The 18,436-nt window shown below is 33.6% G+C and overlaps 1 protein-coding gene across 1 annotated transcript in view; it reads right to left on the reverse strand.

The window, feature by feature from the left end:
* The window catches only part of MYCBP2 (MYC binding protein 2), a 292,534-nt gene that overhangs the window by 216,741 nt on the left and 57,357 nt on the right, over positions 1 to 18,436 (reverse strand). The window contains exons 10-14 of the mRNA XM_074192761.1: positions 17,423 to 17,561; positions 13,007 to 13,083; positions 8,248 to 8,452; positions 6,897 to 7,061; positions 4,935 to 5,093 (exon numbers count right to left, since the gene is read on the reverse strand). Of these exons, the coding sequence (XP_074048862.1) occupies positions 4,935 to 5,093; positions 6,897 to 7,061; positions 8,248 to 8,452; positions 13,007 to 13,083; positions 17,423 to 17,561 (745 nt within the window). The remainder of the gene's footprint in view (positions 1 to 4,934; positions 5,094 to 6,896; positions 7,062 to 8,247; positions 8,453 to 13,006; positions 13,084 to 17,422; positions 17,562 to 18,436) is intronic.

An 18,436-nucleotide genomic window follows, 5' to 3' on the forward strand; every position in this document is an offset into this window, starting at 1 on the left:
TTAGACTTGACTCTTTATTCTTCATTATCTCCCCTAAGCAAATTGTTTGCCAAGGCTTATTGACTTTATTTCTTTTTCTCAAGTTTCAAGCCTCTTTTCTTTCTCACAAAATCACCAGCCAGCTCAGGTTCTCATTTTCTCTCATCTGACCTAGTACAAGTGCTTCCTAATTGATGTCTCTACTCCTAATTTTTCTCTCCTGACCCATTACTCAACAGAGGGTAATGGCCCCATTCTAAGTCAACTGCAAATATATAAGGATTTTATTCAGTAGTTTCAGGTGTGTCCAACTCTTTGTGATCCCATTTGGGGTTTTCTTGGCAAAGAAATTGCATTTGCCATTTCCTTCTCCAGCTCATTTTACTGATGAAGAACTGAGGCAAACAGGATTAAGTGACTTTCTGGGGAGTCACACAGCTAGTAACAGAGTTGAACTCAAGAAAATGAGTCTTCCTGACTCCAGATCCAGTCGTCTATCTATGTTGTATCATCACACCGGTTCTGTGGCCCTGAGCAAATCACTTAATACAAATCACTATTTAAGACTATTAGGTGACAGAATTTCCTCATGGGTTCACACAGCTAATATGTGTCTGAGGACAGATTGGAACTCAGAATGATGAGCCATTCCTGATTCTAGGACCAGCATTTTATCTACTGTCCTAAAAAGATGAGGATACAGAATACCTAAGTTAAAAAAAGAGGGGAAAAGGAAAAAAGAGGTACATGTAAAAGGAAAAACTTTGAAGTTGGAAGCACCTTGCAGTCTTTCAGGAAAGAAGCACGTGGCCTGCTAACCCTGCACATGTGTGGACATGGAACCCAACATTCATATATACACACACACAATTTTTTTTTTTAGGGTTTTGCAATGTATAAGGTTAAGTGGCTTGCCCAAGGCCACAAAACTAGGTAATTATTAAGTATCTAAGGCCAAATCTGAACTCAGGTCCTCCTGACTCCAGGGCCAACATTCTATCCACTGCGCCACCTAGTAGCCCCATATACACACAATTTAAGAAATTCCAGATGGCATTGGTTCACTGTATATCTGCTGCAGTAAAGTTTAACATTTATTAGTTCTGCAAAATTGTTTTTGGAGCTTCATATTTTAAAAAATAGCTCTCATATGCATTACAGTAATCTGAAAAATAATTATTTTAGAAAACTGCTAAAACTATGAAGGCAGAGTAAAAACAAATTGTGAAGACTGAGGAGGGAAATCAAGGATAATTCAAAGCCAGAAAGGGACACATTTGGACCCAAGCTTTAGGTTGCTTACTTTGGTAAATAACCTTGTAGAGAATGACTTACAGAGAGAAGAGAGACAGGAAGCTATTATAATAGATCAGATTATAATAGGTGGCTATTGTAATAGCTCAGATGAAAATGATGATAGCCTGAGGAGGTAAATGTGGAGAAGTGTATGGATGCAAGAGTTTGTATTGTGAAAGCAGAACTGACAAAACTATCAAATGATTACATATAAGAGAGGAACATCAAGGATAACTCTCACATAAAGGATGTTCCCTGGATACAAAACTGGGTAACTAGGAGAATGTGATGCCTTTGAAAGAACTAGGGAAGGGACAGCTAAGACAGAGCACTGGCCCTGGAGTTAAGAGGATCCAAGTTCAAATCTGGACTCAGACAATTAATTGCCTAGCTGTGTGACCTTGGGCAAGTCGCTTAGCCCAATTGCCTTAAATAAATAAAATTAAAAAAAAAAAAGAAAGAACTAGGGTAGTTAGGAAAGGAGCTGGGTTCTGGGGAAAACATAATGGTTGGAACCATATAAATTAGAAATAGTGATTATGAGATATCAGTGAGATAGAGCAAGAAGCTAAAATTTCCCTGAGTTGATAAATCCCTCTCAAAAAAGAGTTAAAGGGGCAGATGGGTGGTGCAGAGTTCTATCCTCTATCCACTGGCCCTGGAGTCAGGAGTACCTGAGTTCAAATATGACCTCAGACACTTAATAATTGTTTAGCTGTGTGACCTTGAGGAAGTCATTTAACCCCACTGCCTTAAATAAAAAAAAAATTTAAAGTTAAGCTATAGGTACATATATAGACTCCATGAGACTCATGAAACTGCCAAGAGTGCACACAAAAGACAAGAGCAGAGAAGAAAATCTAGGATAGACCTTTAGAGGAAGCCCATTCAAAGGAAAGAAGGCTCATAAAAACCTAGAAAGAGAATGACAAATTGAAGAAGTAGTCTAAGGTATCAAAAAAGTATACAAGAAGGATTAAAAACGATTGTATTTAAGCAATTAAAAAAAAAATCACTGACAATCTTGTACAGATTCAGTAGAATAGTGATTAATTCCGTAAGTGAGAAGGTAATGGAATCAGAGAGTAGAAAGTAGAAAGCCAAATCCCCCCCTAGGATTTTGGCTAGGAAAGGAAATAAAGATAAAAGGTAATAGTTTAAGAGAATGGCAGATTTGAAGGGAAGGTTTTTTTTTTTTAAGTATGAAGATAATGTTTGTGGGCAGAAGGAATAGTTAGTAAACAAAGAGAGAGTGAAGATTAGAAAAACAGAAGTTGGGGTGGCTAGGTGGCGCAGTGGATAAAGCACTGGCCCTGGAGTCAGGAGTACCTGGGTTCAAATCCGGTCTCAGACACTTAATAATTACCTAGCTGTGTGGCCTTGGGCAAGCCACTTAACCCCATTTGCCTTGCAAAAGAACAACAACAACAACAACAACAACAAAAAGAAAAACAGAAGTTGAAGGGGCAGTCTCCTGGAGAGGTCAAGATAGACTAGGATCAAGAGCACATGTACAAGAAATGGACTTGGTAAGGAAAAGAACCGCCTCTTTCTTTGATACTGGAGCAAAAGGAAGGTGTCAATTTATCTGAGGAATAGAATGTTTCAATTTTCTAAGAAAAATATGAAATAAGTATATCTGCTAAAAGGAAGGGAGGGCGGAGGTGATTTTAAGGAGAAGAAAAGACTACAATGATGATTCCATGGGGGCAGTCACAGGAATGGCATATAGCAGTGAGCAGTCAGTTGGGAACATGTAATCAATTTGTTGTGGACTTAGCACATTTGGATGACTTTCTCCAACTTTGTTAAAGTACCATAAACAGGAGTAAAGAAGGCAGAGTGCAGGTAACCTAGGAATAGAATTTTGCAAGATATGATGCTGCAATCAAGGGAAAGGGACTTAAGTTAGTATAGTCAGACAAGTTAACTGGTTTAAGTGTGAAGAGAGAATGGAATAATGTCACCCTGTGGAAGAAAAAGTTCAGGAGCAATGAGAGAGAGAAATAACAAGACAGAAGAATTTGACCAGAGACAGGAACTTAGAAGTAAAAACCTAACAATAAAAAAAATCACAAGACTTCAAAAAACATATCAGCCTGGGGTTATCCAATGAAGGGACAATCAAGAATCCCTGATAATCGCTAGTATTAATGCAGCATATAATAAGTCATATCCATATTGTCAGAGTCAAGTCAATAGGTCTGCTATTAAGCCCTTCTAGGTACCAGGTACTGTGATATATATAGTGGAGAAAAAGAAAGGCAAAAACCAGTGACCACTCTCAAGTAGTTCATGGTCTAAATGAGGGGAGAAAATATGCAAAAATAATATGCAAGTGGGGCGCAGCTAGGTAGCGCAGTGGATAAAGCACCGGCCCTGGAGTCAGGAGTACCTGGGTTCAAATCTGGTCTCAGACACTTAATAATTACCTAGCTGTGTGGCCTAAGGCAAGCCACTTAACCCTGTTTGCCTTGCAAAAAAAAAAAAAAAAACAAAACTAAAAAAAATAAATAATATGTAAGCAATATATTCACTATATATATATATATATTATATATATATATATAATATATATATATATATATGTGTGTGTGTGTGTGTAATGTATATATGTATATGTATACACACAGGTAAATTGGAGACAATCTCAGAAGGAAGAACTTAACATTATAGGCACCAGGGTGGAATTTTGGCTGTACATGTGTAGACATGGAACCTAACACACACACATACACACGACACACACGCTCGCATACAATTTAAGAAATTCCAGATGGCAATTGGTTCACTGTATATCAGCTGCAGTAAAGTTTCTTTAGATTTCAAGGAACCAGGAAACAGACCAAGAGGGAGAGAATTCCAGGAATGGGAGACAGTCAATAAAAATGTGTGGAGTCAGGAAATGGAATGTCTTGCTCAAAGAATGGCAAAGAGGCTAGATTCACTAAGTAATAGTAGGAAGATTTGAAAGAGAAATACCTTTGGGGAAAAAACATGAATTCTATTTTGGACATGTTGATTTTGTGACATTTCTGGGTCATTTAGTTTGAAATGCCCAAAAGGGAGCTGGTGTGTGGTACTAGAACTTAGGGAAGACTATGACTGGATATACAGAGTGGTTTGCACAGAAATGATAATTTAATTTGGAAATTAATGAAAGCAGCAACCCTGAAAGTATGTACCATACAAAGAGTAAACTAGTATAGAAACTTTTCAAATTTAGGGGGAAAATATTTTCTTTTTCTTTTATAAAGATTTTATTTATTTTGAGTTCTACAATTTTTTCCCCATCCCTCCCCCCCAGCCCTCACAGAAGGCATTCTGTTAGTCTTTACATTGTTTCCATGGTATACATTAATCTCAGTTGAATGTGGTGAGAAAGAAATCATATCCTTAAAGGAAGAAAAATAAAGTATAAGAGATAGCAAAATTATATAAGATAATGGGTTTTTTTAAATTAAAGGTAATAGTCTTTGGTCTTTGTTCAAACTCCACAATTCTTTCTCTGGATACCAATGGTATTCTCCATTGCAAATAGTCCATAACTGTCAGGGTAAAATATTTTAAAAGCATTGTATTGTCTTAAAGCATCTACTTCATTGTCTCACAATTATTTTTAAAGAAAAATTTAAAATATAAGCACATTAAATACTTACCTTTCCCTCCTTGGTTCATGGAACCTGTGTCTCGTCCACATTGTCCTTTATTATTTACGCCAAATGTCCAAACTTCCCCATTCTTCATTAATACACAAGTATGAGCCTTTCCCATGGCTACCTGAGTTACAAAATGACCCTTCAAATCAGTTACCAAACCTATTGAGAAAAAGGAATTTGTAAGAAATAAGTACTAGACCAGGAATGTGTCTTTTGGTTCCTATATAGACCATGAGATACAATTAACCCACATTCTTCAATACTACAATGATAGTAGAGCAATTATAAATTTTTGATCCATAGATTACTCTGGTGGGACAAAAGACCCAGGGTTCATCTAGTTCATGGACTTACAACTTGTCATTGCAAAATTAAATGAAACTTCACTAAAATTTATTATAAAAAGGATTCTTCTTGTAATTTCTCATGAACCCTGATTATTAAAAGCAGTCATCTATCAAAAATAATTAGACTATCCTCAGACTACTTAGTCATGTCAACTTGATTCATTAAACAATTATCAAACAAATATTATTAAATGTACACATTTATGTCTAGCATTATCACTGATTATATTTTGCATTAAGTTGGGTTTATGAGGTTAAAAGAGCTGAACTAGGGTTGAGTGAGGAAAGACATGGATTCAAAGTCAGCTTTCAGTACATGCTATCTGTCTGAACATGACCTTATACTTTCTGAGCTGACTCAGCTCCTCCATCTGTAAAATAAAGATAAAACATTTCATAGGTTTTTTTCCCCCTAGAAGAATATTACATTCTATAATTTATTTTTTCCTTGTAAATCTTTACAGTACTACATAAATGTTAGCTATTATTTTTTAAAAATAGCCAGTGAAATCTTATTCACTGTTTGAAACCTATTTGATAATTATGTTACTGCTTTCCTTTGAACACTGGAATGTCTTTTTTTAAAATGTAAACTCAGATCTTTTTATTATTCTAACCTCACAAAAATTCCATGCAGAGGATGTCTTTATTTAGTAGTCTTCATTGATATATTTCATATTTAATTACTTTGAAAGTAAATTTCTATGCCTTGTGACTACTAATTTTGAAAGGATCATTTTTATATGTTCTTCTCATAGAGAAAATACTCCTTCATATATAATAAAATCCCTCACATAAGACATTTTTCAAAATGTATTAACTACAAATAATAGTTTTGAAATCCAACATAATGAAAATGATTAAATATTCTATTTATTTACTGTTGTAAGTTTTTAGATTGTCTTGTCATCATATAACCTTAATTGGCCCTACATGATCTTAGTGATGTTTCTCTCCAATAATAGCTATCATTAATATACTACTTTAAGGTTTGCACAGTCTTTACGTATATTATCTCATTTGAGCCTCACAATAACTGAGAAGAGATGTTATTATTATTCATTATTCCCATTTTGCAGATAAGGAAACTGAGGTTGAGAAAGGTTAAATGAATTGCTCAGGTCATACAACTAATAAAGTGTCTGAGGAAGGATTTGAGTATCTCAGAGTATATAAGAAGGAATTACAAATACAAAAATTCTATCTGAAAAGACCAAAATGAAGAGTGAAATTAAAGTAGGAATTACATGTTTATTTACTACAAGGAAGGCAGTTTTCAGAGTATGCAGTAAAATGGTTCACAAATGATTTTACCTAGGACTTATAAAGCATGTTAAGATATTTCAAAGTGCTTTACAAATTTTACTGCATTTGATTCTCACAAAGCTGTGCTAGGTAAGAACTATTATGATCTCCACTTACAGGTTACAAAAATCAAAGGCATATAGAGGTTAAGGTCACACTGTTGTACCTGTCTGAGGCAGGATGTGAGTTCAGGGCTTCTGAAATTTCAAGTCCTGCACTCTTATCACTGCATCTCTTTAAAGCCATTTTCTCACATTTTCTACTAGTCTGTCCTTGCCTTTTGCTCTGTAACTTTTAAATGTTAACTTACTTGAACTGTCAGAGTAAATGGCATCTTTTCCAAACATGTAGAGCTCTCCATCTTTAGATATGACAGAACTACTCCCATTATTGCAAGCTGTATAGACCACAATTTTTCCTTCCATTTTAATGATCTTTTTAGGTTTGTATGGTTTGGATTGTCGTCTGCTTTTAGCTTTAAAAAAATTGGCAAATGTGTAAATAGGTTAATGTGTAAAAAGAATCTGTCACAAATGAAATATATTATTATTGTCATTAATTAAAACTATTTTTACACTTACAATAAAAGCTAAAGCTAATATAGACAAGGGGAAGAAAAATGTCAAAAGCATTTATACAGAGGCTACTATTTGACAGGTACTATGTTAAGAGTTATACAAAACATGATTGTCATTTGATTTTCACAGTTCTGTGAGGTAAGCACTGTGACTGACTCCATTTTAAGACTATATAAAGATGGCACAGTGTCATATAACCAGTAAGTGAGGGTTAGGGCTCTGTCTACTGTGCCATCTGACTGTCCCCAAGAACACAGGGCACCTGACTGACATCTGGATGGAGACATCACCAGGTATCTAGTCTGTTATTTTGCAGATGAAAAACCTGAAGCAATGTGAAGAGATTTGCTAAAAGTCTCCTAAGCTGTAAGGCAGAAGAAATGGAATTTGACTCTGAGACCACACAAACTGAATCTTCATCAATACCTCAGAATGGACAGGCCAGCTGATGGCATTACAAACCCCCTGGTAAGGAAGTTCCCTCTACCAACACAGGTCAACACCTGCTCTGTAACTTGGACTTGGAGAATTTCTTAGGGCATTTATGTGTCAAGCCACTTGTCCAGGGTCACAGAGCCAGTTCAATATAGAGGCAGGACATCAAAGGTCTACAACTAAGGAAGCGTAAGACAAACTTCTTATTACTTTAAAACATCACCAGTAATTATAATTCTTTGTTGAGTATCAAAATTATACACCTTTTTATAGCTATACAGAAATATAAGCTTTTAGAACATAAGCTTATCAAATAATAAAATACAAAGTTTATTCGCTAAGTTTAAAATTTTATAAAAAATGAAAAATAATTTTAACAAAAAATTTAAATGCCCAACAATTTTAAAATGTTTTTTGATCATTTATATATTTTATCTTTAATAACATCACATTTAAAAAGCTACAATATTATCTGATATTATGAATTTTTTTGTACTCTATTTTATAAAGCAATAAAAAGAATAGGTAATTATAACCCTAATGGGATAAAAAACTTGGTACATTAAACAATTATTCATGGAATTATCATATTCTCTGATAAATAAAATTAATTTCATTCTATTTCCATAGAAAACCATGGCAACTCACTTGACTCTCCATCTTCTCCTTTACTGGCAGATCCTGTGAAGAATATGCTTCCATCCTCTGCAACTAATAGAGCATGGGAACCATCATGGCCAACCGAAAACTGAATTATCTTTGGAGATTTAGTAATTGGCAACTCAACCCATTTTCCTGCTGAAGGTCCACCTTGTTTGATTCCTAGGCTCTGGTACTTGCCTGTATAATATATCTTGTGAGAAAGGAATTACATTATTTTGGTGTACCTCCTGGGATTTGAAATAGAATAAAAGTTACAATTAATCATAAATTAGCTTTCAAATCAATTGATCAGATTTTATGCTTTTATTTTAATTAACAATAGTTTAAAACCTCCTCACTAACTTCATAAATAAAACTATACATGGTGAAAGTAATCAAAAATATCTAGTAGACTGTGATGAAGAATATTAAAGAGAAGTGAAGTGTGTGTGTGTGTGTGTGTGTGTGTGTGTGTGTGTGTGTGTGTTCAAATGAACACATAATATCTATATTTTATTTAGGCAATACAAAAATGTACCAAAATGTTTACAATAAAACCTTTATAAAATTCTGAATCTGAAAAAACCTGATTTTCAAATTGCCTTTATTTTATTATTCATTCTTATTCTCTAAACAATTAAATAAAATGAAGACCCAGAGAAGAAGAGAATGAGCAAAAGAAACTATAAGTCCTTTAAGAACTGAATTACAAGAGATAGAAACATATATTTATGGCTTGAAAGAAGTTCTAATATGACTCCCAGCCAGCTAGGTGGTTCAAGGAATAGGAAGTTAGGAAATTTAGGGAATTTCCAATTTGGCCTCATACACTTACTATTGTAGAACTTGGACAATTCTCTTAAACTTTCTGTATATCAATTTGCCCACCTGTAAAATGGGAAAAATAAGAACACCTACCTCCCAGGGTTGTTGTGAGGATAAGATATAATATTTGTAAAGTTCTTTGCCAATCTTAATGTGATATGATAGCTATTATTATGTAAGTGTTTCCCCATAAAACATAAAAAGTCTATTCTGAATCCTATCTTCTTTGGTTCCTCTTTCCCTTCCCACTTTGTAAATAAAGGTATACCACACCCAAGTTTCTTCAGTTTTTTAATCTCCACAGTTTCAAAGATCATTTCTATGTTGATGGTTTCCAAATCTCTAATTCCACCTCTTAATTCTTTTTGGAGTCCCAATTCTATATTCCCAACTACCTACTGTAAATCTATATCATAATAGCTTGCTGACAATTTTAAATTCAACACACCCGAAAGTAAATCCACTTCATTTCATCGCTAAACTTACACCTCTGAACTAACTTAGCCATTGTTTTTAGTGGCACCTCCATTTACCCAGTCATCCTGCCTCAAACTCTGGAGCAATTTTTGACCCTCTGTACCCTTACTGCCCCACAGCCTATCAGCTGGCAAGTTCTTTCTTTTTTTTTTTTGGCAAGGCAATAGGGTTAAGTGGCTTGCCCAAGGCCACACAGCTAGGTAATTATTAAGTGTCTGAGGCCACATTTGAACTCAGGTCCTCCTGAATCCAGGGCCAGTGTTCTATCCACTGCTCCACCTAGTCGCCCCTGGCAAATTCTTTCAGCTTAACACCTAACATCCTTCTCTCATATACCACCACACTAATTTGGGTTCTCGTTACTGCTGAATTAGAGGGCTTAAAACTCTCTCCCCTTTCCAAACTATCTTTCATCCAATGCTAAAATTATTTTCTTATAAGCAGATACGATATCTTTTTTACTACTTAAAAACTTTCAATGACTATTTATTGAAACGAATTCACAATCCTTATTATAACATTCAAAATTCAATGTTAGTCCAGTCTTCCTTTCTAGGCTCATTTCACAGTATTCTTTTCAGTGCACTTCATATTCCAGCCAACTCATACTATTTTCTCTTGTATTTTTGTACTGCAACTACTTCACCCCAAATACAGTATCTACCTGACAAAATCTAACATTGTTTTCCTTTAGGGGCTAAGTAAAATTCTTCTATGTATTCTGGTCTCCCCAGTTGAAAGTAGGGGTCCTCTCCTCAAATTTCTAATTCCACTCAAGGTGACCACTTTCAAGCACTGAATTATATTTTAATTTATATTATAATTTGTAGTGTAACTTATTATTTTCATAAGTCTTAAGAACCGGGTCTGTTCTAAATCCCTCTATAATTTCATGGTGATATCATCTGCTCCACAGGTTCAGCTATAAATATTTGTATATATCTCTTTAAGTTTCAAATTTTATCCAGTCTTAATTCTTTCTCCTCAAATTCAATCTTTTACCACAGAATGCTTGCTAGATATCTTCTAATTAGATGTTGCTGAATATATATATATATATATTTTTTTTTTCTGATTTTCAAGTTCATCTGTAAATGGAAATAATATTTGCACTCATTGGCTCATAGAGTTTCTATGAGAAGCACTTTGTTTACCTGAGTGTTACAGAAATAGGATTGTAATTTAAACCTTAATAGTTAAACTGCATCAAGATTTTTGAGACAACACTATGCTTGGACAAAGTGGAATGAGTTCAAATAGAAATTCTGACTTTTATTACCTGCATGGTAATTTCAGCATGACTGCCACCTAAACATCCTTACCTCCTATACCACCACACTAGTCTGGGATCTCATTGCTTAAGACTTAAGAATGACTTAATAGTCTCTTAAAATGACACTGCCTCTATTCTCTCCCCTTTCCAAACTATCACCCACTGTTAAAAGTGAACAAGTCTCTCCCCTAATCTAGGTTTTAGCTTTGTCATCTGTAAAATGAGGGGACTGAATTAGAAAATCCTTTCTGACTAAAAATCTGTGATTCTATCATCTCTACACGTTTGCTCAAATTCAATTGAACCAAAACAGAGCTCTTTACTTCTACCCTAAATCTGTCCTCTTAATTTGTAAATTTCTGTCGAGAGACCATTTATATGCACTTATTTACATATAGCTATATCATTGAAATGACAGGTTTAGTCCCTATACCTATATTCTAGTCACTCCCCTCTCCAATCTCAAAAGAGGTGCCAAAATAATCTTTAATACACAAGGCTATACCATCATTTTTCTGCAAAAAAAATTGCTATTATTCACATAACCTATTCACATAAACTATAAACTCCTGAGTATGACACTTAAAGCCCTCCACAATTTGATTCCTACATACCCTTTTATATTTATTTTATGATTTCTTTTATGCCCTCTGTGTTCCAATCAAACTGGCCTACTTAAATGCTTGCAGACACCAGTATTCCATCTTACATCTTCATGACCTTGTGAAGCTCATCTCTTATAATGAGAATTCACTGTAATTATTCACTTTGAATCTGAATCTGTATCTTTCTAAGCCATATTTCCATGTTACATATTTAGGCATCTCCCTTCCCTCAGTTCTCTCCAACATATCTGTGTATGCATATGCACACATGCATATATGCACATATAAGTAGACACACACATATATGTATGTGCACGTGCACACACACACACGCACACACACACACACATTTGGATACATCCCCTTCAATAGAATGTAGCCTCCATAAAAAGAACAATTTTTTTTTTAGGTTTTTGCAAGGCAAATAGGGTTAAGTGGCTTGCCCAAGGCCACACAGCTAGGTAATTATTAAGTGTCTGAGACCAGATTTGAACCCAAGTGCTCCTGACTCCAGGACTGGTGCTTTATCCACTTTGCCACCTAGCTGCCCCAAAGAGAACAATTTTATTCTTTACTTTGTATCCCTGAATTCCAAGATAGTGGCACTTCCTTAATGTGTCTTATTGAATTGAACTGAATTTCATCTTTGTAACTTCAGACTAGAAAAATAATTTACTTGTAAAGACTTAATAAAGATTTAATTTATTATTAGATGTCAAATTCCTCATTTTGCAGATGAAGAAACAGATGCAGAGATATTAAGTTACTTCCTTTACAAGCAACAAAATCAGAACTCAGAAGATCCAAATCTTCACTGTTTTTTCACTAAAACAATAATTTTCAAGTGCACTCTATCATGGCTGTCTCTCCATAAATGAGTGCAAACTAAACTGTAATTTTAACATCCCTAGTCTCCTCTTCTCATACATCTACAACCCTAGCTATCTATTCCTAAATAAGTTATAAAGTAGACAGGTTCATAATAATCACTTTTTTATAAATATTAATTCACAGAAAGGTAACTTAATCTAAGTACTTTTTTAAAAAGTTAAGACTAGAATATATATCTCCTGAGACAGGACCCTATATTCTCTCTCTATAGTATGATTATGTTTCTTAATAGAGTCATGAAGCATTATAACAACCATTACACATTATCATATGTAGGACCCAAAAGGTTAATTTTGTTTGAAGATGGTCTATAGCAAGCCACAGAGGAACAAAGTTCTATTGCATTTCATAAATCTAGTATTTTGTCATAGGCACATTTTTCACAAGTACAAATAAAAAACTTCTTTTGTATTTCAGAATATTTCAATGTTTTAAAATGATTAAAAATCACTTTAAAATAAAAAATTCAAGTAAAATTGAATATTCAACCTTTACTTTGTATTACTTTCTAGCTCATCTTTCATATTCATAAATAATAATCATCTATATAAATACAAAGAATTATTCTGAAAAGTAAGATTGAAAAAGATATGTGTAATTGTGCAGTAATCAATGGCTGATATAGAATACATTCATTCCTTAACATGGCTAAATAAATGTCACTGTTTTGCTAATTTCCAAATAAATATTATACCTTTCCACTAGCAGTTTTCATCAGTGCAAACTCTCGTCCTGCACCCAGTACAGCTGATTCCTCATCAAATCCTGTACCTTTAAATTAAAAACTTTAATTAATTAATTAATATATATATATATATTTATATACACACACACAAATATTTCATCTACTAGATTGTTAAATGCCCATTTGCTTCTAATAAATAGGTCATTTATGGGATGCAAAAAAAAATATCATGCCATAATATGTATAGTATTTATATGTTAGCTATAGTTTCATAAATATAGCTTGAACTTTAGAAAAATTTGTTTTGTAATGTCAATCATGATTTAAACTAATCACAAATTTTAATACTTGAGGAATTTTTAATTTTTAATATTAATTCAAAAGGGTTTGGCCTGTAAAGCATCTCCAGTTACCAAGTCAGGGCCCTGTTAGCTAGGATAGGTAGATTTCCAAATTCTTAGAATACAGAACACATTGTTCTAGAAATATTTCTGTGTGGAAAAGATACTACCTCATCTTATAGATAATGCACAGATACTAAATTAAGAGAATGAACCCAGAAGATATACTGTAGTAGCTAAGTTAAATTGTTGGTTGACTTTGAGATGATAAGGCTTTCATTTTAGATTTTTTTTATTAAATGTTTAGAAAATCCTATGACTGTGAAAATCTCAAAAATCAGTTCAAATAAGGAAATTCTTCTGAATACAATCTGGTTCCTATGCCTTTGTCTTCAAATCAAATTCTCATTAAAGATATCCTTTGTGGCCCCTATAATCTTACTCCATAAGTCATTTTAGTAATCATTTTCTTTTGCAAATTATGCTATACTTCCAACTTAAGTAGGTTTTCTCTCATGAAAGAATATAAACAATAGCCCTACTATGCCAAAAACAGTAGTTTCAATGCAGAAAGAATGCCCAGAAATACATAAGACTAAATCTAAATAAAATGTATGACTTCAAATAACTTTTGAGTAAATGCTGAAAGTATAACAGATAAAAATGAAATAAATCATTTAATGGAGAAAGGCAATTTTGACCTCGTAGTCATCATTGAAATATGATGTTTAAATATACTTTTAGCAAGTATACACCTGTTCAAAAAGAACAGGAGAGATAAGAGTGAGAGTTGAATAGTGTTTAAATGCTAAGAATCTCAAGTAAGGAAATTCAGGAACAAGTAAAATGGAAAGATTTTGGGAAAAGATCAAAAGAGGATGTTATGAAATTGTCATTAAAACATAGATCTAAAGAGTTACCCTAAAGAAAGGTATCACAGACTGACATAAAAGAAAGTTATGATAATGATGATATCCTTCAATCAAATGGACTTCTGAGAAAGTACTTTTCCTGACAAAAACAGAATAATTAATAATAAAATTCCTGACTTAGCTTAGTGATAAATACATCCTTTAAAAAGTAGAATAAACAATTAGGGAAACTTCAGTATTGGATTAACACCAAAAAAGGAAGAACTGATTTCTGTGCATAGAAATAACATTTTCCCTTCCCCTCTTAAATGGGAAAGGGCAATTCAATGTAAAAATTGGTTTAGAAAAAGGGGAAACTCTGGTATAGTTTGATATGTATCATAGAATTAAAGAAAGGGTAAATTTATAAACATCATGGTGTTTACAAAAAGGACAAGCAGAAAAACAGACATGTTAAAACAACAACAAAACAAAACCCAGAAAAATAGGAAGTTCTCCAAAGTTAAATTCTAAAGACTTAAAAAAACATTAATTTCAAAGAAGATAGAGTAAGCTAAAAAAAGAACAATTTTAATAAGAAGTTAAATCAGCAGTTTTTAAATAGAAAAAATGGCAGATTAAAAAAAGAATATGGTTCAAGAAAGGTAAAACTCAGAATTAGTTAAAGCTGACAAGGAAAGGCAATATAAACAATTATTATTTTTTTTTAGGTCTTTGCCAAGCAAATGGGGTTAAGTGGCTTGCCCAAGGCTACACAGCTAGGTAATTATTAAATGTCTGAGACCGGATTTGAACCCAGGTACTCCTGACTCCAGAGCCGGTGCTTTATCCACTATGCCACCCAGACGCCCCGAAACAATTATTTTTTTAAAAAATAGCAACATATTGGAAAAAAAGAAGAGGATCAAAGCAAGGATAGACTGCTTTCTGACTGTATTCAAAGATAAAGAACAAAGAAAAAGGTCTTTGGATTAGGAAGAATAAAATATTAGATTAAGATTCATGAAAAGTAGGATTAAGTAAGAATAAGCTGCCCTTGATAAGTTCTAGTCATTACTCCCAAATGAATTATATCCTAGACAGGGGACTGGAAGAACTGGCAGAAAGACCTTTTTCAATGTTGCATGACCAGAGAGAGGAATATGTGGGCCCAATTTTCAAATAAGTGAAAAGAAGGTAAATTTCTAAAATATATTGTTAAAGTGAGTCAGAAAAAAGAAATGGTGATGACCAGCACTTTCAATTTTGTCTTTCTATTGCCAGCACCTTGTCCAGTTCTTGGTATACAGATGAGTAGCTAAGAGTCAAAGTGGAGAGAGGACTAGGTCTGGAAGCACAAAGATCTCAGTTCAAATCTGACCTCAGATATTTATTAGCTGTGAGACACTGGGCAAGTCATTTAACCCTGTTTGCCTCAAAGAAATGGCAAACCACTCCAGTATCTTTGGAAAGATGGGGTCACTGAAAAACAAAGTTTTAATAAATGCTAGCTGATAGACTAAGAATAAATTATATTTCCTTTTCTTTCTCAAGTTACTAGACTAGTAGATAAAGGGAATGCATTAGATATATTTTAACTAGATTTTTAGAAAAAAAAATTCCTATGACCTTATGGATAAGAAGTTGAGATGTTGGCTAAAACGTAGTATATTTAAATGAACTATGAATTGGCTCCATGGCAAAACGCAGCGAAGTCATTTACAGTTCTATGTCAACTTGGAAGAAAGTATAGTGGAATGTCCCAAGATTCTATAAATCTAATAGTGATGTTTAATTTTTTATCACTGTCTTGGATAGATAAAAATTAAGGCTGATGAAAACTGTTAATTATACAAAACTATACATAATATAGCTGACTTTAGGGAAAATGTTGAATTATATCAGGATCTGAATGTATTTTGTAAGCTAAAACATTGGGCAGACTCTAATAAGATGAAATTTAATTGAAATGAATATAAATTCTTCCAATTCTGTAAAAATAAGAAATCAAATCTGCAAGTACAAGATGGGGAATGAATGGTCAGACAGCTGTTAATCTAAAAAAAAAAAATTCTGTGATGACCAGATAGGCAGTGACCTGGAAACTTTATATAAGTCTAAAGTATGATCTGGCAGACAGAGTTATCTAATGTAATCTTAGGACAGAGGCTTAGTGTCAAAAGTATGGAAAATGCTAATTCTGATATACCATGTCCTGTTCAGATCACATCTGGAGGAATGTATTCAGTTCTGGGTGCCACATTTTAGAAAGAACACAGATAGACTGGAAAACATTCAGAAGAGGTGTAAGTAGGGCAATAAAAAAATTCATGTCATACAAGTAATGCCTGAAGAAATTTGGGGTGTTTGACTTGGGAGAGAGAGAGGATTTTAGGGAACTATAAAAAGCAGTCTTCAAATATATGAAGGGGGGGGAAAGGAGGCTTGCTCTATTTGATTCTGTTGGGAAGAACTAGGAACAATGTTTTGAATGGGTAAGTGAGGAAAATTTTATGACTTAATGTCAGGAAAAACATCTTAACAATCTGACAAAAGTGGAATGGGATACCTTAGGAAGTATTGAGTCTGCTAACTAGAGATGTTCAGTCAAAATATAGAGGAACACAAAGAAAATGTTCTATCATAAACAAATTAGGAGTAGCAAGGAGGCATGGTTAAGCAAGAGAACCAGAAAGGAAATCAGGAAAACCCGAATTCCAATCCAGTTTCAGATACTTACTAGTTAGACTTAAAGCAAGTTTCTTAACCTCTGTTTGCTTAGTTTCCTCATCTATAAAATGGAGATAATAATAACACCTACCATTCAGGCTTACTGATGGAATCAAATCAGTTAACAATTGTAAAGCACTTAGCAAAGTGCCTGGCTGTGGTACTTTCTATATAAAAATTAGCTATTATATTATTAATTCTTATGGGATAAAATATAGAAGGTATTTTTGTTCTGATATGACTAGGGCTAGCTGCCATCTAGGCCACTTCCAAATTTTAGCATCTTTGACTTGAGAACTCACACAGAGTCTACATGTGAAAAACTCTTGCATGCCATCCTCTTAGGCACATGGATATCCTAGGTTTCATTTCTGGTAACAGAATAACCCCCCCCACAAATATCAAACTTCAGAGTTGTAAATATTGAAAAATAGATTTTCAAAGAGAAGGTAGTGTTAAGAATCAAAGAAGCTGGCAGAATGAGCTTCATTGTACAATCTTACTTATAATATGTAAGTCTTTCTCCAGATCAAATAATGAGATGCCACAGGCATGTAAACATTTTCTGGCAAGTTTGAGCTGCAATTCTTGCTGAAGTACAGGTTCAGTGCTTGTTGCAAATATTCTAACGACGAAGCCATCCTAAACAAAACAGAGTATTCAAATTATTAAATACTGTATAATGAATCATAAATTCATCTGAATAAAATGACTATTTGGTCTAAAAACTCAAATGGAATTTTGAAAAGGAAAAATTATTACTCATATAGTAATCTCAATAAAAAGTAGATCTTAGGTAAATGCTGCATGACTATATTTTAAAGGTGAAAGCAAATTTTAAGAGGTTTCTCTTATTACTTCTAATAATTCCGTAAAAAAAAGTTCAAATTAGAATTGCTTTGTAAGTTCCATACTAGAATGGAGAGAGATTACTTCAGGCTCAGATAGCTTATAAAGGAAGAAACCCAAGCTATCAGTAATCATAAAAACATTCTAAATTATTAATAATTCATGAAATGCTCTAAATTACTAATAATTAGAGATATACAAATTAAAGTAACTTTCTGACAAAGAAAATGATGACAAATGTTGGAAGATCTACAGCTGACCTGGCAACTCATGAACTACTGTTAAAACTTGTCCCACCATTCTGGAAATTTGGAACTCTGTACCCTGACTGTAACTAAACTATGCATACCCTTTAACACAGCTATATCAATACAAAGCCTAATCCTCAAAGACATTTTTTAAAAAGATTATATGCAAATGAAGTTATAGCAGCTCTTTTTCTGGTAACTAAAATCAGACACTAAAGTGGTATCTACTGGGGAATAGCTAAACAAAATTTGGTCTAAAAAGTGTAACAGAAGATTATTATGATAATGATGAAGTGAACAATTTTGGGGGACTGAAGACTTTTGGGAAATGAAGCAGAATGAAGTGAGCAGAATTAGAACAATTTATACACTGATAACACTATAGAGAAAATCAACTCTTGAGTGCAGAAATAAACCACA

This window comes from Macrotis lagotis, chromosome 6 (assembly GCF_037893015.1).
Source record: "Macrotis lagotis isolate mMagLag1 chromosome 6, bilby.v1.9.chrom.fasta, whole genome shotgun sequence".
In the NCBI taxonomy this organism is placed as follows: domain Eukaryota; kingdom Metazoa; phylum Chordata; class Mammalia; order Peramelemorphia; family Peramelidae; genus Macrotis; species Macrotis lagotis.